Raw genomic sequence first — 26,699 nt, forward strand, 5'->3', positions numbered from 1 at the left:
ATAAACACACAAATAGTGCATATTGTGAGTGGATTTTATATAAAATACACAAACACCCACACACATTCTTAATATAATGGATATGTCAAGGCTTCATCTGATATAAGGCTACTTACTATACCCTGTCACTCAATTATACTAAAAACCATTTTTCCTTCAGATCACCAAGCCCATTATTATTTTGTTTAATGGATTTATCTGAGCCATGGTTTCAAATAAAGTGGATAATTTAAAACATTGTCAAGGTTTTCAGGCCTCAAAAATTAGCACATCTAGAAATGAAAACTGGACTACAGATATAATGACATTTGCAACAATAAAGCATTTTGAAAAAAAGATCACTCCAGAGTTGTTTGATAATGCAACACTGTTAGTATAACAATAAAAAAAAACTATGTGCACAGAGGAAATGGTAAGCATACACATGCACCATATTCTTGCTGTATATGCACACTTCATAGAAGTTGAATTCTTTGGATTTACATTTTTCCAGCAGGCATGATTTTGCAGTCCTCAGGCACGATGTCCATTTCTTTTGCGGTGTTTTGTTTCAGGACTCCAAGATCAGGCCAAAAATAGACGCAAACAAACATCCATTATAGCAGAAGCACAGCAAGTAGCAACAAAATAAATTGCATAAATAGAGAATTCATTAAGAAAACTGACTAGCATGGTGTGGGAAAGGAGTAAAGTTAGGAGGCAAAATATTTTCTAAAATTTTGAAAAAATACCATGACAGTATACTCTTAATTCATTATATGCATATATTTAAAAAATAGTTATCAACTGTTTTACCATGACTTCACTGTGTGTGGGGGGTTTAAATAAAATTTGTGGCAATATTTTACCAAGACTAACTACATAATATCTATTAAAATGAATAAGTATATATTATCTAATGTGGCCAAACTCCAAAGACCTGCTCAGTCCAAATTAAAATCCTGATCCTGCCAACTTGTCCATGTAGGTGGACCCCTTTGTCCGTGCATTGAATTAAAATTTATGGGTGTTCTGCCTAAGTAAAATCTTCAGGATTTGGCTCATACAAAAATGCTATACCTACACCCAGAAAATGATTGAATGTGTGTGTAATAGTAATGCACAGAGTTAAAGACAGTCCTATTAACAGAAAATCAAACTATTTGCATGGTCTCTTTTTTGGGACATTTTGATGGTTTCAAATGCTAGAAAATGAAAGCTGTATAACAACTTGAATTTAAATCACGCCCAAATGTTTTCTGTATTTTCCAAAGTAGGTCCATCTAGAAGTTATTTAATTATTTCTTGTAATATTTAAGTTAGACATTTTATTTCCATGAAAATTAGGATGATTCAAAATGGGAAAAACTGGAAAGACAAATGTAAGAATTACGGAAGACGATCACACTTTGTAGAGACTGTAAAAATTGACACATTTCCTTACAGGATGGTACTCTGGCTTGTTGAGCTGTAGTCCACAGAGTTCCAGTTTGGTAAACTAACAGAATGAGCATTCTGCACGCTCCCACTTCGATCTGCAAAAAAGCCACTTTTAAAATAGAAACTTCTATTAATTCCATACATGGTCAATCTTCAAAAAGAAGTCTCCATGATTTTTCAAGATTGGAAGGATATCACAGTGTTGATTTTATACACAAAGTAGGATCTGTTCCAGTATACCCGAGTAAAATAATTCACATATGGAGAATAGTTCATTTTGATCTCATGACAAAATCGTCCATATTTAGAATAGGCATAACTGTCCCCTTCGTCACAAACCACCTATCAGAGGAGAAGAAATTTGTTTAGAGAAACCTAAACACAGAACATATAATTAATTTTTCATTTCTATATTATACAATTCCAATAGAGATAACACAAATATACATAGGTGGCAGAAAACATTTTCCCCTATACTTTGGGTGGTTTTTTTTTTTTTTAACTTAATGCCTGTGAATTGATTAATGCTAGTGCTAGATTAATACCCCTGAAAACAAAAATCCTCTATATGATAGAAGTAGAAAGCATGAGCAGCACAATGCAAAGTTATCCACATCACCCTGTCAACCAACTTCAAATCAGACCTGCAGGGAGCAACTCTGGGGATGAGAAAGAAATTCTCTTTCCAAGACCAATTAATTCATTGACCCCCTTTCAGAGGCTGAAAACATGGGTGTCAATTACCACAGCCCACAAAAGCTTATGCCCAAATAAATTTGTTAGTCTCTAAGGTGCCACAAGTACTCCTCGTTCTTTTCACAGCCATGAAGTTGATTCAAACCAGTCAGCCCAAAGGCAAAAGGCTTCACATCTCATTATCTGTTCCTTAAGCCATCTAGCCCGCCCTTTTCTTCTTTAATACAGCCCTGTTTTACACCACATCTATAGCATTGACTATACTGAGCAAAGAGTTACAGAGACCCGCTGTCTTTCCTGTTAATTTGGGGATAAGTGAACGCCTCACTCTCAAATTACTGACACAAAGTTAATTAGAAATAACTAGCAACAGAGGGTCCTGTGGCACCTTTAAGACTAACAGAAGTATTGGGAGCATAAGCTTTCGTGGGTAAGAACCTCACTTCTTCAGATGCAAGTGAGGTTCTTACCCACGAAAGCTTATGCTCCCAATACATCTGTTAATCTTAAAGGTGCCACAGGACCCTCTGTTGCTTTTTACAGATTCAGACTAACACGGCTACCCCTCTGATATTAGAAATAACTGTTGACTAAGGCCATGTCTACATTACAAAATTATGTCAACCGAACTTATATGTCAGCACAGCCATAGCAGTTATTAAAATTGCTTGTGTGCACACATGTGGCTCCTTGTGTTGGCGGTGTGGGTCCTCACCAGGAACATTTGCATTGATTGTATTGTCAGTGTGGGGCACTGTAGGATGGCTCCTGGAAGCGAGAAACAGTCAGTGTAAGCAACGCAGTGTCTACACTGACACTACGTTGACCTAATTACACTGACCATAACTCTACACTGTGTGGAGAGGCGGTGTTACTGGTGTAGAGGCACTTCTGTCGGCGGGAGCCAAATTTAAATGAATACACTTCCAGAGCTAGGTCGATGAAAGCAGCTTATGTTGACCTAACCATGTAGTGTAAACCAGGCCTGAGACTGAAACTATCAATAGTTTTTAAATATTACTTAAACAGAAAACTTTGAGACACACTTGTATACTAGTAAATCAGTTTATTTCTAATTAGCTATGAGAATAGGCTATCACAACTTTTTAAAAACATAGTTCTACCATGATTTATTCCTATCGTGTTGGCCAGTCAAGCCATTTCAAATAGTTTTCTGCTGCATAAATGTTTAAACTGAGTCTCCAGCATAATGTGGACCTGTAAATATTCAACAAGTCAGAGAAATTTAAGGGGTGTAAGGTAAAGAGAAATAAAAAGTACAACTCTACAGAGAAGTTCCTCTTCCTCTTCTTGCTTGCAATAGCCAAGGATTAGGTAAATCAATCCTGAACCTACAACCTCATACAATTTAAAAACAATCTAAAAAATTTAACAGGGCCACTGAAAAAAAGTCAGATTCTTCATTTTGCACAATTCTATGATTTTTTTGCCTTCTCACTCACAAACGTACCATAAATCAAACAACCCTGCCTGCTCTTTGGCCACCTGGTCAAGAAATCATTGAGTCACTTTATTACTTCATGTATTTGCATTCCTGGCAATGAAGAGTTTATAGTCAAAGAATAAGAAAAAGTGAATGTAAGATAAGATGTCGGATAACAGTTCAGATAAGGGAAGATATGGAAAGTACTGGTGAGAAGATCCTGCAAAAGGACTGCTGAAGAAATGGGATTTAGGAAAAGATTTGAAAAAGAAAGGTGCTTGACAGATGAACACAGGAGAGTTGTTAACCAGCAGAGGGTGAAGGTGTGCAGCTGAAATCTGGTCTATAGTTAAAAGTTAAGCCAACTAAACACTGGTGTAGACACAAGTAGGCCAATAGAATAATTATTTTGCCAACCTAGCTATCGCTGCTTGGGGAGATGGATTACCTATGCTGATGGAAAAGCCCCTTCCCCATTGCTGTAGGAAGCACCTACACTATGGTGCTGCAACGCTGTAGCTGTAGACATGGCCTGAGAGCCGGAAGAGAAGAAAGAACAATTAGAGAAAAGGATTAGGTGGGGCATAGGGAGCCAGACAGGAAGTAAGAGAAAATGGAAACAGAGATGAAGATGAGGGCAAGATCACATAGAAACTTGAAGGTGAGGGTAAGGAGCTTGCATCTGATGAAGTAAGTGAGGAAGCAAATAAAGGGATTCAAAAAGGAACAACATGGTAGTCTGACGCCAGTGCTAGGAGAGAAAACAGACTGTAACATGGACAGTGGTTTTACCGTGAAGGAAAGGAAAGGAAAGGAAAGGAAAGATTTTGGTGATATTAAAAATGAAGAACTAAAGGACTTAGCAAAAGACAGGAGAAGTGGGAAATGATGAGAGAAAAATCAAAGATGACCCCAGAATATGAAGCCTGGGAGAAAGGGAGGACAGTGAATTTGTCACTGATAGAAAAGGAAAGGATTAGAACAACAAATAAAACATTAAGTGTTGGGAAGACTGAATTTGAAGTGTCTGAGTAGCTCAAAAAATAAGAATGGCCATACTTTGTCCAACCAATGGTTCATCTAGCCCAGTATCCTGTCTTCCGATAGCAGCCAGTGCCAGATGCTTCTAAGGAAATGAACAGAACAGGGCAATTATTGAGTCACAGTCAATCCCTCAGGGTCGAGGATGATTTCTTTCACAGGTTTTATTTTTTATGGGTCCTTTGGTGTCCAATCCTTGAGCCGCAGGCTCATTAACAGAAATTGCAGATAGTGTTGGAAGTCAGCGTTGGGCCACAATTGCTGCGTGACAGTCATCTGTCCTTTCTTTTCTGGCATTTTTCTGTAACCAGGGCAAGGTGACTTTCCTCAAAAATGGATGTTCCTTCACGGACAAATCTTCGCCAGTTAATCCTATCCTGGGCTACTGTCTCCCAGTGTGTGGTGTCGATGCCACATCATCTTGAGGATGTCTCCAACGCGTTTCTTTTGGCCTCCCCATTTCCCTTCCCCTTTGGTAAGTTGGGTGTACAGCAATTATTTTGGTAAGCATACATCAGGCATGCGAACACAATGCTCACTCCACCTCAGCTGGTGCTGGATAATCAGGGCCTCAACGCTGAAGATGTTGGCCGCTGTGAGGACACTGACATTAGTGCAGCAATCCTCCTACTTTATGTTTAGGATCTTCCAAAGAAAGTGCTAGTGCTGGTGTTTCAGGTTTTTCAAGTGTTTTCTATAAGTCATGCAAGTTTCACAAACATAGAAGAGAGTTGGGATTATCACCGCTTTCTAAACTAAAAGTCTTGTGTGTGTTCCGATGTTGTGACTGTTGAACACCCAGCGAGACAGTCTGCAAAAGGCAAGGCTGGCACAGCAGATTCTGTGCTGAATCTTGACGTCTATGTCTGCTCTCTATGAGAGATGGCTGCCAAGATAAACAAACTATTCTATATTTTCCAGTTCTTCGCTGTCAATGTAGATCTTCCTTGCTGGGTCTGATGATTGACCAGGAGCTGGCTGTTGAAGAACTTTTGTTTTGCTGATATCCAGAGTTAGCCCTAGGCTTTTGTAAGCTTCAGGGAAGCAATTAAGGGCTGTTTGTAGATACTCCTTTGAGTGTGAAACTACAGCATAATCATCTGCATATTGGAGTTCGGTTATTGTTGCTGATATTACTTCAGTTCTGTCATGGAGACAATAAAGATTGAAGAGGTTGCCGACAGTCTGATATTGGATGCCAATGCCTTGTGGTAGATGGTATTGGGTTAATGTTGTCATAGTTGCTAAGAAAATGAAGAAAAGGGTGGGTGCCACTACAGAACCTTGTTTTACGCCAGTTTGGATGACAAAGGGCTCAGAGGTAGAGCCACTGCACAGCATGGAGGCAGTCATCTGGTCATGAAGGAGTCTTAGAATGGTGATAGATTTGCTTGGGCAGCCAAACTTTGACATGATTTTCCACAGAGCCTCATGGTTAACAGAGTCAAAGGGTTTGGTCTGATCGATAAAGGCCATATACAGCTCCTGGTGTTGTTCTTGATATTTTTTCTGGATCTGCCTGGCTGCGAAAATCATGTTGGTGGTGCCTTGTGATGGCCTGAAGCCATATTGGGACTCCGGCAATACTTCCTCTGCAAGAGGGTGCAGGGATTCAGTAAAATTCTAGCAAGAATCTTCCCAGCACTGGAGAGGAGAGCAATGCCTCGACAGTTGCCACAGTTGGCCCTATCTCTCTTTTTGAAAATCATGAGTGCTCCATCCCTGGTAGTCTAGTCCCAGCTTCTGCCAGTCAGAGGTTTAGGGACACCCAGAGCATGGGGTTGCATCCCTGACCACGTTGGCTAATAGCCATTGATAGACTTATCCTCTAGGACCTTATCTAATTCTTTTTCAAACCCAGTTATACCTTTGGCCTTCAAAACATCCTCTCACCATGATTCTACAGGTTGACTATGTGTTGTGAGAAGAAGTAATTCTTTATATTTGTTTTTAAACCTGCTGCCTATTAATTTCATTGGGTGACCCTTTGTACCATGTTAAGGGTTAAATAACACTCTCTATTCACTTTCTCCACACCATTCATGATTTTATAGACTTCTATCGGATCCTTCCTTAGTCATCTCTTTTCTAAGCTGAACAGTCACAATCTTTTTAATCTCTCCTCGTATGCAAGCTGTTTCAGACCCCTTTTAGTATCAAAAGCTTTACATGTGATACATCATAAAATGAATATGAAACCAGTGAGGCAAATCCAGCATGATTTTTTATGAGATTTTCTCATGTTTCATTTGCCAGTATATATACTCCTTGCCGCCTCATGCTAATAAAGCAAGTCACACCATCAAGCAATCATGGTTTTAGAATCTTTTTGTGCCGCAGAATGATAATAGCAATTATTTTCCTTTTTATGTGGGTAGAGAGTCACCCCATAATATTAATTCTATATGCTGGCAATCTTGGACTATTCTTCATTTTGAAACTGGACTATTGCCATTATCTTGGGTATTTCCCTTTGGAAGATGACTTTGTCTTCTCTAATATCCCTCTAGGTCCTGCATAAATCAAAAAGTAATGTTTATAATACTTAACATAAATGAAGTAGAGCTTGTATCTTTTTCCAAGAATGCAATGCAATATTAGAAAGAGACAAAGTTTATATATATTTTCCCTATTTAAAAATATAGGCATCAAAACCTCCTCTTCCTATGCAAAATCAATTAGAAGATGGAGACAAATGTCAGCATCACATATCACTGCTAACATCCCAGACTCTTCACTATCAGTCTTCAGACTAAGATACTGCATGAAGATGTCTTTAGTAGCCACTGATGATCTTCTTATGGTTCTTGATAAAGACCAAATGTCAGTCCTTATACAATCAGCCTTTCTGCAGCCTGTGGCAGTTAATCACATGGTGTTGTTGACACATTTGTAAGACTTAGCTGGAATGAATGGGGCAGAAATATGATGGCTTTTAATTCCTCTAAATAGACCCAGAGAGCTGTAATAGGCAGTTGTCCTCATCTCTGACCGTTCTCACATGCAGAATTTGAGAGAGACTAATTTAGTCTCTGCCTCCTCTTCAATCTTTATAGGAAATCCCTTGGTGAGATGAATGTGCATGGCTGGCATCAATGAGTGCATGACACTCCGTTTCCTTCCTTCTTCTCAACAAACAGAATTAACAGTTACAAAGATCTCTTAGTGATTTAAAGGGATTAGTACTGAGATGAAGAGTGTCTGGCTTAAACTGAAACCTGTGAGACTGAAGTAATATACACCTCTACCTCGATATAAAGCTGTCCTCGGGAGCCAAAAAATCTTATTGCGTTATAGGTAAAACTGCGTTATATTGAACTTGCTTTGATCCGCCGGAGTGTGCAGCCCCGCCCCCACCTGGAGCACTGCTTTACCGTGTTATATCAGAATTTATGTTATATCGGGTTGCATTATATCGGGGTAGAGGTGTACTTCAAAATGTCAATGATGCTAATTTCTCTCTTTATTCACAGTAGTATGAAGTCTCAGTCTTATTGGACTCATTGCAAATCTTGGACACCCGGGCAGCAAGAGTGGCAAGAAATGCTTGCTTTCACTGCCAACTTGTCAGTAAACTATGTCCTTTCCTCTCAAAGATGCACTCACTGTGATCCGTGCATTTGCATCTTCTGAGTCAAAGCCTGATCCTTTTCAGAGCAAGTTGTAAGACTCACTTTTTGGAAAGACTTCTCACTGAAACTGAAGCCATGAATAGCCACTAACTCCCTCTAACTGCATCCCCACCCCCAAAATAAACCAAAACCAAGCCCTACCAACAGACTAAGCAAGAGTTACTAAACCTGGAAAAGGCAAAAAGCATAATCCAGTATGAAGAAGTCTAAGCAGATTTTAATTCCCTATTTGGTGCTCAGACTTCACAGTGGTATCTAAGGGCTTGTTTATCTAAATCATTGTAACTACCATATTTTAAATACCTAGTGTAGATGGAATAAGTTTATTGTAATATGTTAGCTGGTAGAGGTGATCAAGTTAATGCGTTACAATACAACTTTTCTCTGTCTGCACTAGGGTTTTTAAACGTTTTAAAAATACACCTTATATCATAGTCGAGATATGCCTAAGAGGACATACTCTACAGAACCTCTTTGGGAAACTTTGCTAGTTATTTTAGATATAAAAATAATTTAATTGTATAGGCTTAGATATTTAATGACTGGTGGGGAAGCAACACAGTTAGGTGCCAACATATCAGAAGGGATTACTCAGCAGGGCTAAGGAACAACCTTATGAAAGATCATATGTTTCAAAAAACTGAAAAAGAAGGGTGTTTTCAAAACAAAAGCTTAAGATTCACTAAGATATTTATCAATTCCAGATTGCATGCTAACTGTAACTGGCAAAACAAGTATTCCTGTGGCATTAATTTCATTTTTCTTTAAATTTAACTAATTACTTTATTCATTCAAACATTTGACTTTTTCCAGGTGATACTTACATGGCCATTAGCAATATCCAGTAAGTCTTTAACCCTACATCCTTTCACAGGTCCAACCTCATTGCAAATTGAATCCTCTATAATTAGGTAGGTGGCTTTGTAGGATGTGAGTATCTTATAAATATCCTCAGCAGACCTTTTTGAATAGATCTGATAAATCTGTAGATTAGAAAATATTTAATACAAATTAAAACTATGGACAATTAAATGCATATTAAATACATTGGGTAATTGGGAATAAGAAGTTACATATACATCAAATTATAAAAAGGCAGTTATTTAAAAAATATAATTGTATAAATTTGCTACTCAATACATTTCCAGAAATATCTAAGGGTAAAATATGTTTTTGTAAGTGAAATGGATTTCTGGAGACCAGTCATAAGGTTTAAAGTCTCTGGTGCACTAGACATTTGTCGAGAGTATTTAACAACTATGGATTACAAGCACTGGTATATGATACTACAGGATTTCATGAATAAGGCTTCAGGCGTCTGTGACTGGTTCTCAAGATAAGGAGGAAGAATCTTAAAAGATAAGCCTCAGTGTCAGTCCTTTAGTGGGCTAGTATTTTTAGCTTATGACAACTGTGGACAGCAAAAGCTCCATAGCTGATAAGACCATGGGGAGCTGAATGGGAGATGATGTAGACTCTGCTATAGTTGAGGTCTTGGGCTGCTAACCTGGTAAAATTGCCCTAAGAGGTTGGGAAATCCTGTTTTAACAGCCTTTCCTTCAACAGCAGAACTTTGAAAATCTATTTCCACTCTGCTCCCAGCTCAGCCCATCCTCCCACCTCAACTCAAATACACTTAATTTCTTCATCTTCACATTTGGGCTATTTATTCTTCTAATGAAGGAGAAGACATATGGTTCACTCTGGAGTCTGTCACATGCTTCTGAAGTCCGCTGGTGAGTTCCTAGAGAGTGATGAAACACTGCTACTCTCCTGCTATACTTTTGCATCACCCTCAAACAGGGAACGAGGAACCTATTTAGAGTTCTGATCTCAATTTCCTTGCAGAGTAGTCCCTGTGGTAATAGCAGGTGATCGGGCAAGTCCTTCTAAACAGAAAACTTGGAACACCTTTTTTACCTTTCATGGCTGTATTGATATTCTGCACCAGCTACTGACCACTACTATGGAAGTGCACTGCTAAAGACTTTGGAAATGTCTGCTTAGATTCTGTTTTTTGATGTCAGGAGATCTCATTGGAGATCAACAGGCAAGAGAGGAATGGAAGGAAAAATAAGCCAAAGGGCATCTAAAATCATGTGAGGCAGTCGATTCCTGTTAAAAAAATAACATTACTGGCAAAATGCAGTTTCTAAAGTTGTGCTGGGACTCAGGCCTGGTCTACACCTAAAACTTAGGTCGATCTAGCTACATCACTCACAGATGTGAAAATTTCACACCCTTCAGAGACATAGGTAAGCCAACCTAACACTTGGTATAGACACCAGTAGGTCGACAGAAGAATTCTGAGCTATCACCTCACAGCGGGGTGGATTTACTATAGCGATGGAAAAACCCCTGCTGTCGCTGTAGCAAGGGTCTACCCTACAATGGCATAGCTGCAGCTGTGCTGCTGTGGCATTTGCAGTGTAAACATACCCTTAGTATTTACTGGTCATGAGAAGACAGAAGATAACAGTGTCAAGGCATCAAACCCAGTAAAATAAGAAATTATCTCTGCTCAATCAACCACCTAACTCTTAACTCTCCAATTTATTTTTTTGTTGTATTCTCAAACAAGACTGCCTGGCAACAAAATGATTTCTAGTGTCATTCAGGCCTACGGACGTTTCACTATTCTGAAGCCAATTGTTTACATAGTATCCTCAGAGTCCTGGAATACAACACAATTCCAGCACGGATGGTCAAAGTAGATGTCAATTCTGCTCCATGGTTCAGTTAAGTAGCAAAACATCTTAATTGAAAGATGTTTATCTCAGACTCCAGTGATGCAGGTCTGTTTCTGCCCATGAATTCAACTGGTAGCCCAGAACCATGTCAGAATCCAGAAAATTAGCTCTTCACTTCTGCATTTTTATAATGATCTGAAAAAACTCTCTTGCAATCAAGGGAAATTAATTCATGGGATATGGAGGTGAATACATAAATGAGGACACACTGTATACTACAATACTAGAAAGTGTGCTAAATTCAGTGACTTTACTAGGTCTGAATATTAAATGATTCTAGATGGGGGAAAATTATAATCCTACATAGGTGGAGGAAAAATTAAATCACTATAATCTAAATTAAATGGGTCCCAAGAATTTGACCTATCTTGTATTTACCAAATAACCAGACACATCACATACATATACATACAATACCAGTATACAAAAAGTGAGATTTTTACTGTTTTGGAGAGGAGTTAATATTATTTTGCACTCCTGTGTACCCATTCATGGGAGGACTTTAGAGCAATTATACAGTGGGTCCAACTTGAGACACAGAGGGTTATTTTGACTCTTCCCTCTTCCTCATCCAAACATCTAGGCATTATGCGAGTCCTGCAACTTCTTTTAAGTATTCCTCTTAGTATGCCCAAGATCTGTCCTTTTCTTTCCATCTCCACACCCAAATCTCTCATTCTGGACCTCATTATATCCTGCCTTGATTTACTGCAACATCCTCCTCTTTGGTTTCTCAAACACATACACTGCTCTTCAATACAGACAAAATGAAGTCACTAAATTTATGTTTCTTGCCCACTGATACGATCACGCTTTTTCAATCTCTCTTTTTGTTCCCCAGCCACTCTTATGTCAAATTTAAGGTTTCTGACACCACCTTCACAGCTCTATAAAACTCTGTCCCTCTTTACTTATCTTCTTTTGTCATACTTCACATTGGCCCCCGATGCCCTTCGCTCAGTGTTCCTGAGTGTTCTTCCACACAGTCTTCTATGCATGGCAAAACCTCCCTGAGCTCATCAGCAAGGCCACAACTCTCCTAACATGTTCCTCTTAAAACCCACTTCTGCCATGTTGCTTATGGTGAATCAAGCTGCCATGTATATTACCCTTCCCCAACCTCTGTCTATTTGTCTATCCTTAGAATGTAAACTCCATTGGTATTTAATGTTTGGAAGGCACCTGCCACATGGTGGGCACTAGCATAAATAAATAATAAAAATTCCTCATCCCAGGTGGTCCGGGAAACAAGGGACACGGAGACCTGAACTTGGATCCCATGTTGGAACTCCAACTCCACAAGACCATCAGGTGGCCTTCACTTATCTTCTTTGACATGTATAATTTTCAATGCTCCTACACATATCAAGCACCTCAACTCATTTCCCACATAACGAATGAAGAATGAATCACTGATACCGCAATACATTTTTGGAATCAGATACTCACATTTTCATTTCTTTGTAGAAGATCAACATCATTATATGAAGGTAGACTTGTCACCATCCATCCAGTACACAGCTTAATCAAACCCATTAGCTGTGGACTTCCAGCAAACACAGCAGCAACAGGAGCCTGTCTTCTACAAAAAACAACATCACTTCATGCATTTAAGTACAAGGACATATTTTCTAAAACAATATTTTATATAAATTCTAACACCCAAATGAATCTTATAACCTGTGAAGGTAAAAATTCCAGCTCATGAAGATACCTTTATGCATCTAACACATTTAACTGAAATTACTCTTCTTAGCAATCAGCTATGAAGTGGCCTAGTAGCATGATCAAAGTCCTTTGCATTGCTAGGTGGAAGCCCAGGCTTATTAGGAGCATGAGCTAATTAAGGCCTCCTGATGAAGAGAGTGGAGAGAAGGGTTGGCTAACTGCCATTCACTTCTGCATCATTTAATTCATGAAACAGCACTTTGTCCTGAAGGGACTGGGATCCTTGTCTTCTGGGCTGGCAAGAGAATGCCAAGTAGAACACACAGGAATGGGTGGAAGGCGAAGGAGGAAAAGAAATGTGGCAATAACTGTAGAAAAAATGAAAACCACAGAACAAGAAAAGAGATGCTACATATTTATATACACCTAGCAGAGCGCCTATAAAAGAAATACAAATTTTTATATAAAGGTAGTTCAAAAGCTATACTCAGAAAATATGTCTCAGTTATTTTACCTATCAACAAAAAGCAATTAAAAGCTCCTGCAAGTCCCACCACACAACGAATATTTTTAAATAATCAGATTCATTTTATCATATGTTCTGCCCTGGCAAGGTTTTATTTTATTTGAAGATGTACTGGTAAAAGACATATATGTGTTTAGACAACTTGACTATCAAAAAAGGTCACACAAATATTTAACAGGCTCTAGTTCAGTGGCGGGCAACCTGCGGCCTATGAGACAGTTTGTTTACATTGACCGTCTGCAGGCACATGCCTGTGGACGGTCAATATAAACAGTCTCGTGGCCCGCCAGCAGATGCCAATAAAGATATTCAGTTATGAACTGAAAAATTTCCATTTTCATTAAAAATACAAACAGCTGTAAAAAGTGGTAGTCAGACTGCTCTTTGTTGAGCATATCTCAAAGCAATTCACCATGAATAATTATGTACTGGATGTGTAATATATGCAGGCTAATGCAAAAGTCATTAGGCACTTGGCATGGTTCCACTTGCTGCCATAAAGATCCACGGGGTGACAAATATCCTACACTGCTATTAACAAAAAGAGGAAATTGGTTGGAACATCATAATTATCAACCTAGTCTTTTCTGAAGACGTACAGTTAAAATCACTAAACTATTTGAACACAAGGGGCCCAATTCTACCCTCAAAGGCACAAGTTCCAGGAGCATCAACAGAACAGATGTTGCACTGTGTGAGGGCCAAATAGGGCCTGTAGTTCTCATTGGGAAAGCATTTACTTTTACAGATAAATTATTTTTTCTTCAAGTAAGATTCAGTTGTACTCTCGGTATTTGTTATGACTAAGGCTGCGAGTTTGTCATGGAGGTCACGGATTCCGTGACTTCTGCAGCGGCCAATGCACCTGGCTCAGGGGCGGCTCAGGCAGCCCCTGCGCCAGGCACACTGGCCATTGCTGGGGCAGTCTCAGGCGACCGTGCCCTCAGCAGCAGAGTTTGGGTGTGGGAGGGGGTAGGGGGTTGGGATACAGGATGGGGTGAGGTGGGCTCTGGGCGGCACGTACCTGGGTGGCTCCCTGGAAGCGGCGACATTCCCCTTGCTCAGCTGCTAGGCGGAGGCATGGCCAGGCAGCTCTGCACGCTGCCTCCACCCAGAACACTGGTTTCAGAGCTCACATTGGCCGGGAACTGCGGCCACTGGGAGCTGCCGGGGGTGGGGGTGCCTGCAGGCGGAGGCAGTGTGCAGTACTGCCTGGCCATGCCTCTGCCTAGGACAGAGCTGAGCGAGGGGAATGTCACCACTTCTGGGGAGCCCCACAGCCAGGTAAGCGTTGCCCAGAGCCCGTCTCACCCCATCCGATGCCCCAACCTCCTGCCCCCTCCCACACCCAAACTGAGTCTGCTGCTACTGGATGGGAGAGGCGTGGAGGTAGGTAGGTAGCGTACTGGCCCTGCCAACCCTCCCCGCCCCCAGCATGTGTGGGAGTCCCGGGCCACATACCACTGCCTGCCCACCCACCCCCAAGCACCAGTGGGGGTCCCAGGCCGCATGATTTCACCTGCCCGCCCCAGCACCCGGGCTGCCCTTCCACAGCACCTGCGGGGGCCCCGGGCAGGCTCCCCCTCAGTTTTAGTCATGGGTATGTTTAGTAAAAGTCAGGGACAGGTCATGGGCTGTGAATTTTTGTTTACTTCTCGTGACCTGTCTGTGACTTTTACTAAAAATACCCGTGACTAAAACGTAGCCTTAGTTATGACCAGCACAGCCAGCCATGGACAAGAACTGACATAGCCTCCTGGTCAAAGTGAAAGTCTTTAACCAACTACATTACATTACTGCTTTACTTAAATCTCTTATTCCCTCTATCAGTAGGGTTGATTCTGCCAATTGCTGAGCACTCTGGCCCTGATACAGCTAAGAATGTAAGTGGTTATGCACCTTGCAGGATCAAGCCTGATATTTGTCTCCACCAATGTTTTTTGCAAATAGCTATTAGAAAATTAGCATCTAAAGAACTAAGAATATAACATTCACCAACTTAAGTTTTTTACTTGGCAATTAAGATTGGTAACTAAATTATATGAAAGCAAGTCACACACATGCAGAAGTTGCTTCTGCTCCCACTGAAGTCAATGACAAGTTCCTATTGCTTTCAATGGAAGTAATATCAAGCCCATAATCCCTGTCTTCTTTCTCTTCCCAAACTACATGATCAAGTATGGAGGGAAAACTCAGATTAATAACTGTAGTCTGTAATCTATCATTTAAATCAGCTTCTGTACCAAATGACTGGAGAATAGCTAATGTGACGCCAAATTTTAAAAAGGGCTCGAGAGGTAATCCTGACAATTATAGGTCGGTAAACCTGACTTCAGTACCAGGCAAACTGGTTGAAACTATGGTAAAGAACAAAGTTGTCAGACACATAGATGAACATAATTTGTTGTGGAAGAGTCAACATGGTTTTTGTAAAGAGAAATCATGCCTCACCAATCTACTAGAATTCTTTGAGGGGGTCAACAAGCATGTGGATAAGGGGAATCCAGTGGATATAGTGTACTTAGATTTTCAGAAAGCCTTTGACAAGGTCCCTCACCAAAGGCTCTTAAGCAAAGTAAGCGGTCATGGGATAAGAGGGAAGGTCTTCTTATGGATTGGTAACTGGTTAAAAGATAGGAAACAAAGGGTAGGTTTTCAGAATGGAGAAGGTAAATAGTGGTGTCCCCCAGGGGTCTGTACTGGGCCCAGTCCTTTTCAATATATTCATAAATGATCTGGAAAAAGGGGTAAACAATGAGGTGGCAAAATTTGCAGATGATACAAAATTGCTCAAGATAGTTAAGTACCAGGCAGACTGCGAAGAGCTACAAAATGCTCTCTCCAAACTGGGTGACTGGGCAACAAAATGGCAGATGAAATTCAATGTTGATAAATGCAAAGTAATGCACATTGGAAAACATAATCCCAACTATACATATAGAATCACAGACTTTAAGATCAGAAGGGACCATTATGATTGTCTAGTCTGACCTCCTGCACAACGCAGGCCACAGAATCTCACCCACCCACTCCTGTATCAAACCCCTAACCTATGTCTGAGCTATTGAAGATCTCAAATCGTGGTTTAAAGACTTCAAGGTGCAGAGAATCCTGCAACAAGTGACCCATGCCCCACGCTGCAGAGGAAGGCGAAAACCCCCCAGGGCCTCTGCCAATCTGCCCTGAAGGAAAATTCCTTCCCGACCCCAAATATGGTGATCAGCTAAACCCTGAGCATCTGGGCAAGACTCACTAGCCAGACACCCAGGAAAGAATTCTCTGAAGTAACTCAGATCCCACCCCATCTAACATCCCATCACAGGCCATTGGGCATATTTACCGCTAATAGTCAAAGATCAATTAATTGCCAAAATTAGGCTATCCCATCATACCAGCCCCTCCATAAACGTATCAATCTTAGTCTTGAAGCCAGATATGTCTTTTGCCCCCACTGCTCCCCTTGGAAGGCTGTTCCAGAACTTCACTCCTCTGATGGTTAGAAACCTTCATCTAATTTCAAGTCTAAACTTCCTGATGGCCAGTTTATATCCATTTGTTCTTTAGTTCTTATAAAATGATGGGGTCTAAACTGGCTGTTACCACTCAAGAAAGAGATCTTGGAGTCACTGTAGATAGTTCTCTGAAAACATCCACTCAATGTGCAGTGGCAGTCAAAAAAGTGAACAGAATGTTGGGAATCATTAAGAAAGGGATAGATAATGTTTTCACCCCTCAGCTCATAGAGAGAGACAGAAATATCATATTGCCTCCATGGTATAAATCCATGGTACGCCCATACCTTGAATACTGCGTGCAGATGTGGTCGCCCCATCTCAAAAAAAGATAGATTGGAATTGGAAAAGGTTCAGAAAAGGGCAACAAAAATGATTAGTGGTATGAAACAGCTGCCATATGAGGAGAAATTAATAAGACTGGGACTTTTCATCTTGGAAAAGAGATGACTAAGCGGGGATATGATTGAGGTCTATAAAATCATGACTGGTGTGGAGAAAGTAAATAAGGAATTTACTCCTCCTCATAACATAAGAACTAGGGGTCATCAAATGAAATTAATAGGTTGCAGGTTTAAAACAAACAAAAGGAAGTATTTTTTCATACAACGCACAGTCAACCTGTGGAATTCCTTGTCAGAGGATGTTGTGAAGGCAAAGACTACAACAGGGTTCAAAAAAGAACTAGATAAGTTCATGGAGGATAGGTCCATCAATGGCTATTAGCCAGGATGGGCAGGGATGGTGTTCCCAGCCTCTGTTTGCCAGAGGCTGGGAATGGGCGACAGGGGTTGGATCACTTGGTGATTACCTGTTCTGTCCATTACCTCTGGGGCACCTGGCATTGGCCATTGTCGGAAGACAGGATTCTGGGCTAGATGGACCTTTGGTCTGACCCAGTATGGCTGTTCTTATGTCTTACGATAAAATATGCTGTTATTACTCAAAACAAAAATGCCTTGAGCAAAACAAAACAGAGATACATCCAGGAACTCACACTTACTTTATCCACATCATGAGTTCTACTGTATCTGAGTCATAAAATTCTTGCAGTTCTGAAAGCTCTGTCATTATCCTAGGAAAATACTGAAGAAAATAAACAGAAGTTTATTACATACCATGGTAAGCCCAATGAGATCTCTCAAACATTGTAACTTTAAATATAGCAATAAGAGTAATCTGTAGTCTTTACAGTCACAAAAGAAATATTGCTAAGATGATCAATTAAAGTCTAATAAAACTGTTCTATATTTTGGTCCAAATTCAATGGTTTAGTACCATAAACTCCAAAGGATTTACACAAGGAGTGAATCTGACCCCTTATATTATAAAACAAACAAAACCACAAACTTTTTCCCTTTGGTTTTCGAGACAGTAACTTGAAGCATACAATAGTAAACTAAATCGCAGTTGTCCCTCTACAGAGGGTAATAGTAGGTCTAACAATCAATACTATGTAATTTAATCTAGTAATGCATTTTATTGAAGTGTCCTTCTGTTTCTCAAATGACCCCAACGCAATTCTCCTCAGTATAAAATTATGGAAGTTTCTGAGAGAAAATTATTATAACATCTGGATCTTTTTAACATTTTGCAACTTTTCCCCCCCTTTCCTTCAGTTCAGTTCTATGGTATAATGACACAAACTTCTTAAACTGGATTTGTAACATATAGAGCCCTCTAGGTGTCCAAACCCTTAAAACAGTTTTGTTAGAACAATTTGAAGTACAGAATTCCCCAGTCATTGAACAAGTTTTATTTACTGTAAATAGATTTATATCTGACAACATTTTAAAGCCATTATAGCTTCCCAGAGAGCCAACTTAAATGCACTGGCAGCATATGTGAAGTCAGAAGATGTGTAAAGAAAGTCTTACTCTACTGCTATACATACATCATATCAGAACGTCAATAATAAACCATTTCAATCAGATGTTCATACCTTATCACTAAGGGACCATCATGATCTAGTCTGATGTCCTGCACATTGCAGGCCACAGAACCTCACCCATCCACTTCTGTAATAAACCCCTAACCTCTGGCTGAGATACTGAAGTCCTCAAATCATGGTTTAAAGACATCAGGTTACAGAGAATTTACCATTTACAGATTTAAAACTGCAAGTGACCCATACCCCATGTTGCAGAGGAAGGCAAAAAAACCCTAGGGCAGTGGCTCTCAACCATTCCAGACTACTGTACTCCTTTCAGGAGTCGGATTTGTCTTGCGTATCCGCAAGTTGCACCTCACTTAAAAAAAACTACTTGCTTACAAAACCAGACATAAAAATACAAAATGTCACAGCACGCTATTACTGAAAATGTGCTCACTTTCTCATTTTTACCATATAATTATAAAATAAATCAATTGGAATACAAATACTGTACTTACACATCAGTATATAGAGCAATATAAACAAGTCATTCATTGTCTGTATGAAATTTTAGTAAAACTAGGCAAATGTCTAGATGAATTGATGTACCCCCTGGAAGACTTGTGCATACCCTCGGGGTACACATACCCCTGATTAAGAACCACTGCCCTAAGGTCTCTGCCAATCTGACTCAAGGGAAAATTCCTTCCCGCTTCCAATATGGTGATCAGTTAGACCCTGAGCATGCAGCCAAGACTCATCAGGCAAATACCTGGGAAAAAATTCTCTGTTGTAACAGAGCCCTCCCTATCTAGTGTCCCATCTCCAGCTGTTGGGGATTTTTGCTATTGGCAGTCGCCGATGGGTCACATGCCATTGTAGGCAGTCCCATCATGCCATTTCCTCCATAAACTTATCGAGCTCAGTCTTGAAGCCAGTTAGGTTTTTTGCCCTCCCTGCTCCCCTTGGAAGGCTGTTCCAGAACTTAACTCCTCGGTTAGAAATCATCACCTAATTTTGAGCCTAAACTCATTGATGGCCAGTTTATATCCATTTGTTCTTGTGTCCATGTCATCTCAATACAGAGAAGAACTATAATTTTCAGATACTTTTGCCATTTACAAACTTAAATTTTAACAACTATTCACTCTGTAATATGATAACACCCGTTAAAAGAGCAATCTGATCCCTGTATAATGTCTATTTAACAAAAGCTCACTATTGTAATGATTGTTTTGTTTTTGATATTTACATGGCAAGGATTTATAAACCTTTTAACACTTCCTGCATAAATAAATTGTTTAAAACAATTAAGTATTTAGAAATAGCCTTTCTGAACTATTGCAATATGGAATTGAACTTTTTTTTTTTTAAATCAGGACGCATCTATGTAAGTGCCTAAATGGTATCCTTTACTGTAGTATTTGAACATCTAGACTATTTCTACGTAAGGTTCTAAACTAAGAATTCCATTTCTTGTTGACAGGAGCTTTTCAGATAAAGCACTTGCAACTGCCTTCTGTAATTCTACTTCCAACTTATCTAACTGCCTCTCAGTGAAAACACGCATGGGATGACACTCTTAAAAATGTTCCAATGTTTTACTTTTGCAATATTTTCTCTGTAGAATCACTTTACTTTATAAATCCAAAATTTAAATGAATGTGTTTGTCTTCAGCCAACAGACTAATGCATGTTTTAATTGCACCAGCCACAATTGTTATGTATCCTTGTACATACAACTATATATGATTTTATTTGCTGTTTTTAAAGAACTGTGTTCACTAGAGCACACTTCACATAGGCACTATCTTCTCTCACCAGCAAGACATTACTTATACTGTGCCTCCAATGAACCCTTAAAATACTCTTTTTCTTACCTCTTTCCACAAGCTGAAACCTATTATACTTGGAACTGCCATACTCAGAATGAGAGCCTAGAATATTTAAAACAAAAACAAACAAACAAAAAAGATTACTGATTGCTCCTTTATTCTCCACACATGGAATCTGGGATATTTACTGTTTGTGCCTAAAAACTGAAACACAAGGTGGGAGAGGTAATATCTTTTATTGGACCTTATCTCTCTAATATTCTGGGACCAAAACATATACAACAACCCTGCACATCTAAAAGCGGTCAGCTATAATAGAACGAGTCTCAGACATGAACATTAAACGACATTTGGACAAATTCTGCAGTTCTTAATCAAGCAAAACTCAATATGAACGAACAGGATTTTACTTGATTAAAATCTGCAGAATTTGGCTCACTGTAACTTTAGTAGTATTGGGTCTGAATAGTTTATTCTTCAAGTAACAGTGATGAAGTGCATACATGAGCTGGCGAAGGAAGCAAGAGTGAACAGGTTCTCTCTCATTAACGTGATCAAGAGAAAGAAAAAAAGAAAGAATGAAAAGTGTAATTCAATTCCCTTTAACCATATTTATTCTCTCATTCAGAATCCCAGTATTAATACAAAAGAACAGCCTATTATACAGCACAGCAGCATTTCAGCTAATCAACCTCGTCTTGCAAAGAAGGAGTAGTATAACACTGTTTTGGTAATTTCTAGTAATGAATGTATGCAAAGCAATCTATTGACAATTAAAACTGCAGTAGATCAGTTAATTGCATGTACAAAATAAAACATGAAATAGAAACAAATAGATGTTCTTACATAACCTGGTATCAACTACATTACCACTGGAAGAACTGCCTTGGCAATTCTTACAGAGTACTACTGCTTAGCATTTACATAGCAAATGACATGTCCAAGGCATTGTACAAACATTCAATAAATAATTATTCCTCAGAGCACCCTTGAATCAGGTAACTGGATATGATCCCCATTTTATGGAATGGTAAAATGTGGCAGAAAAGAGATGTGATTTACCCAAGGCCACGCAGCACATCAGTGGTAGAGCTGGGATTACAACAGAAGTGGTCCTGATTCCCACTGCAGCATTTATCCCTCTTAAACCCTGATTAGAGGCTGTAGCATAAACATGAGCAGACAAATGGTCTCAACAAACCTTATATGAATAATTCCAGCCATTGTTTAGTTAGACAATTTTTCAATCTTTCCCGACAATTAAATATACATTTGTCCAGGCTGCCCTATTTTTCTAACCTTAAATGTTTCTTTAGAATTCCCAATTACTCATCACTTGTAAAAGAGATGTACTCATTAGCTATAACAACTACCACTAATGGCTAAAAATAACTGGTAATAATGACTCACCAGCAATATTGGGTGTACAGCTCTCAGTCGAAGCCATTTGAAAAGCGTTATCCAAAGCTCAGGGGAGCATACACCAAATGCTGCAAGCATACACATATAGGGAGTCCACAGGTACTTTATGCTGGGAAACACCACAAAAATCCAAAGATGAGACATTGTACAGATTGTATTCAGACTCCAGACACAAACACACACCTGTCTCTAAAATTTATTTGGCTAACAGTCTGGAAAATGCCATTGTTCTAGTCTAAACAGCATTACATATAGTGTCATAAGAATAAATGTCCAGAATATCTTTTTAAACTGCTTTGCTGTTGCTTGACATGTAAAAACACACATCTCATGATGTTCTAAACAGAAAATGAGATGGAGTAGAGGTCTTTTCCATTTCTAGTTTCCATGATACACCATGAATAAGGCCCTACTTAATTTGCAATATTTTGGAAATTGCGGCTCCTGTGATATTAGACTTTCAGTGCAATTTTGACAGTGGGAGCCCCGGGCTCCTGACAGCAAATAATCGTGGAAAAGTAATAATGGACCTTATTACCACAAATAGGTCCATTATTACTTTTCCACAATTTTCATGGCTTGTCCACAACTCAGCAGCAATTATTGGACAATCATCCCACGATTCAAGAATGGCCTTAACCATGAACTACCTGGTGCATCAAAAAGTTACATAAGATTTCAATGGAACATACGAATTTAAAAAGAATGCTAGCACAGCAGCTGAATTTGAAGACCAACAGGGGAATGATTAAAAATTTGTTCCAATTAACTTCTCATATTTATGCTGGGAAAACCCAAGAAAATGGGTTCAAGAAACCAAAGACACTTAGGCATAGTCTACTTTTTTGTTGTTGGAGATATATGGCAAAGCTCACTCACCTATTTCTTAGAGTAATTAGTAGTGTTGTATGTCAAATGGGTTTCAGAGAAGAATGAGGGAGGGGGACAATTTGGACAACTTCTAAAAGGGTGACTAAAGTACCATGTCCAGTTAGTAATATTTTGCCACTTTCAAAACAGAAATATCAATATAAAACTTACTCTTCCAACATCATTGCAAGAGAACCCATTAACATTGTGTGGATTACATGATAAGCTATCTCTGGCCTCTCTCCAATTCGGCCATCGTCAAGTGTAATTTTTTCTTTGAGTGGTTCACCACTGCAGTTGGAAGAAAATGAAACAGCATTTATCTCACACAGTGTCTCAAGCTGTGATATCTACAAAAAACTTGACAACAGCTAGGCCACTGGTGTGCCGATACCACTATCTATCATGCTGACCAATATTGTCTTATTGTTTCCTTGTACCCCCTGTCCATCTGTCTGTATTTATCTTCTGTCTCTTGTCTTGTACTCAGATTGTAAGCTCTTTGGGGGCAGGGACTGTCTATGTTCTGTGCTTGTCTGGCTCCATGGCTTGGTCCATGATTAGGGCTCCTAGGCACTACGATAACACAAATAATAAATAACTTTAATAGAGAATCTAATTCAAGAGTAAGAAGGCTTCACACACGTAACTATTCTGCACTGAAGTATGCTGTACTTAAGTTAAACCATGCTTTGTCACATTATTAGCCCAACTACAAGCTGTAGAATCAGTGAAACTGCACCTATAATTTGAGGACAGAAAAAAGGATGGAAGACAGTTCAATCTCATCATTACAGATCCTAGTAGTATCAGATTTAGGTTGCTATCTTGCAAATATAAAACAAATCCATTCACCAACTTGGAAGGTGAGGGGTGGAATGGGAAGGAATAGATTTTATTCAATCATAAAATTATTTTAAGCTACATCACAATAATAAACTTAATTGTGACAAAATGGAGAACTAAGACTATTAATACTTCACAATCAAAAAATAATTTTTGGACTTTTTTTAGATTTTCCAAAAAAGAGTTTTGTTGGATAAATTGAAGTCACTGCTTGTCACAAAGTTGTCATGATTATTACGAGTGAAAATCAATCTGAAGAATGAAAAAATTAAAACTGACAAAATCATCATGCATCAAAGCTGATTACTTGTTACAAATCTCAGGGGAAACAACTTTCCAATAAATATGGCATAATCTTCATCTCCTAAAAGTCTGATAGATTTTGAAAAATCCACTCTCATCTTTACCCCTCACAAGTGGGAAGCTTGACCTGGCATAGCAGGGAATCTATACCTTTCATTACAGTCAGCATAATGTAAACTCTTCAGAAACGAGTAAGGTAATTTTCTAGCACTTAAGATTCCAAAGATAAACTTCTATATTAGGACCTATGCAGTGGTGCCATTCTAAGCCTGCAGACAGTTCCATTGCCTCTTCTACTGTTCACAGTTTTACCAAGCAAAAACAGATTCAAACTAAGGGAATGTTTACACTGTATTCAAGGGATTTGACTGCAGCATGTGAAAGCACACCTGGGTTAGCTTTGTTTGAGCTAGCTCACTAAAAATAGCAGTGTAGCTGCAGCAGCACAAGTGGTGGTATGAGCTAGACACTTGAGTGTGTACCCAGGCGGGCTTGTACTCTGGTGGCTAACCCATGCAACTGCCCACCCTGCCCTGATTTCAGTGCTATTTTTAGTGAGCCATCTCAATCAAAGCAAGCTCAGGTATGCCTACATCTGCTGCAATCACACACACACACACACACACGCACGCGCGCATGCAGTGAAGACATACTCAAAGAAGACACTAGTCAGTTTCATTGGTTCTTTTTAGAATCCTGTGGGCCATAATGAAACAAAGGAATCAGGTCAGTTTTACTCTACTGCTTGGCTCTCAGCAGCAGAAGACGCAGGCACTCACAACAGGAGATCAAGGCCAAAAAATACAGAGGAGAGGCCGACTACTGGAGATCTTCTCCATTCCTCCACCTTATTCATGGCAGCCAGGAGGTTGTGGTGAAGACAAATACTAGAGAAACATGAATCCTCTTGCAGCAGAAACACACTAGTCAGAGGCTGACACACAAGAAGCTCTTAGAAGGATCCAGGCCTCCTCTCTTCTGGCAGCAAGGGTGGGTGATGTACTACCTCTCAGGGAATTATCTATGGAGCCCTCTTCCACTCATATTTGCTATCAAGCTATCGCTAAATTCATAAATGTTTTATACAGTTTTAAACCCTGGTCTATCAGAAGATTACAACTAACCGTTCATATATAATTTCATAATCCTCAAATTAGCTGTATAAAAATAAGTGATAAAAAATAAACCACTTACCTAATTCTCCTAAAAATGACTTGAGTTACAGAAGAAAGGCAGATAATTAATACTAAAATATAAAAAGGCAATAGAGATGACTGAGTTAGCCGCAAAAAAAAGTCTTGAGATGGTGTCTGAAGGGATTCTTGACAAAGAAGCCAGTTCACTGTAAAGTTTCTAGTAAGGTAGAAATATCACATATAAAAAGAAATTATTATCTGCTCAGCTGAATCCAAATTAATATATTTCTTCCCCAATAACAATTTTTTTTCAAATATATAATGGTTTTGCAAGCATGCTTTTTTTTTTTTTTTTTTTTAAATCAGCTCAAACTCATCCTTGAAATGTATATTTGGTGATCTGAAAAGAGCAGGTTATAACATTTTATAAGCACTTCTGTACAGGGAAAAATCCATTTCTAAAAACTTCATTCTGGGGAATCACAAAGTACTTCACAGATATCAATGAATTAAACCTAATGACTTATCCTTGAGGAAAGGAAGTGTGTTTATCCCCATTTCACAGAGAAGGAAACTGAAAGCTGAGCTAGTTTATCGAAGATCACATAGGTAGCTTACAGCAGAGCCAAGAAAAGAACATGGAATTCCCAAGTTCCAGTCCTGGGTCTTAATCACTTGACAATCCTTCCTTCCTCTCACAAAAGAATTCAACTAGAGAGCCGAGAAAGTCTAGTCTTTAATTTATGTATTGCTAGAAATCAATATCCTCTACTGGAATGTAAAACTGATGATGTAAATGATGCACTGAATTTGTCCATGTCTTCATCTCCTGTATCTTTACTAGGACTTCTCACCCCCTTTCTTCTCCTCCCTCTTTTCTTCTTTTTGCATCTACTCTAGAGAATCAAACCATTTTCAATCAACGTGTCTGGACAGAACCAGTTTAAGGATGAACAGTGCATTGTGTCCACATTAGTGGGTACTAGTGATGAGTCACTTTAACAACTCTTATGCCGCGATCCCATGTCCCCTCTAGTTTTGTTCCAAACAAATTTAGTTGCACTGTCATCTTGGTACCTATCCCACAGTTTCCAGCGCTGTTCCCAGAAGCATGGATTGTGAGAGATTTTAACAGGCCTTCTAAGATAACCTCAAGAGAGACAGGAAATTGTGAGAGTACAGGTCAAGCTCCCATAATTCTAATGGGAAGTTTCACAATTATCCGGGAGGACTCTCATCCATTTGTCTCAATTACTGATTTAAGGGGAGTAACTCCATGTCTTAAAAGTGAAATAATCCAATCACTGTAAAAAGTCTCATATACAGATCTCTAACACACCCGTTAGTTGAGATAAAACCAAAATCCTGACAAAATGTAGCCATTAAAGACCCTTTCTGGAGCTTTCAGGAAAAATAGGAATGTTAATCACTGTGTCTTGGCTAAGCTTATTACATTCTGCCTTCCTAAAATTCCCAAAGAAATTTCAGTTGTATGTAATAGTATTCCTTACTTCCTGTCCTGAAATGCTGTGAAGTCATTTTGTACAGAGGCAAGTGCATTTCAGTGGAGATGGTAGAACTTCCTGTACAGAGTTTGTAAACATTGGCCTCAGGTGCTAGGAGCTCTCAGAGTCCAACAAAGTGCATATTTCAATATCATTACCTATGTCTCATCTAAGATATTCTAGAATATCTGCAGTGATGATGCCTGTCATTGGCTCTGGTA

At 39.3% G+C, this 26,699-nt stretch overlaps 1 protein-coding gene across 3 annotated transcripts in view; it reads right to left on the reverse strand.

Moving 5' to 3' along the window:
• Positions 1 to 496: 496 nt before the first annotated feature.
• Positions 497 to 26,699, reverse strand: part of DPY19L4 (dpy-19 like 4) — a 45,465-nt gene continuing 19,262 nt past the window's right edge. For all 3 annotated transcript variants that reach the window (XM_054018359.1, XM_054018360.1, XM_054018361.1), the window contains 8 exons: positions 25,032 to 25,190; positions 22,860 to 22,979; positions 21,807 to 21,927; positions 20,442 to 20,498; positions 17,692 to 17,774; positions 12,432 to 12,564; positions 9,057 to 9,215; positions 497 to 1,761 (listed from right to left, as the gene is read on the reverse strand). In XM_054018359.1, the coding sequence (XP_053874334.1) occupies positions 1,597 to 1,761; positions 9,057 to 9,215; positions 12,432 to 12,564; positions 17,692 to 17,774; positions 20,442 to 20,498; positions 21,807 to 21,927; positions 22,860 to 22,979; positions 25,032 to 25,190 (997 nt within the window). In that variant the 3' untranslated portion in view covers positions 497 to 1,596. The remainder of the gene's footprint in view (positions 1,762 to 9,056; positions 9,216 to 12,431; positions 12,565 to 17,691; positions 17,775 to 20,441; positions 20,499 to 21,806; positions 21,928 to 22,859; positions 22,980 to 25,031; positions 25,191 to 26,699) is intronic.

The sequence above is a fragment of the Malaclemys terrapin genome, chromosome 2 (genome assembly GCF_027887155.1).
Source record: "Malaclemys terrapin pileata isolate rMalTer1 chromosome 2, rMalTer1.hap1, whole genome shotgun sequence".
Lineage (NCBI taxonomy): Eukaryota > Metazoa > Chordata > Testudines > Emydidae > Malaclemys > Malaclemys terrapin.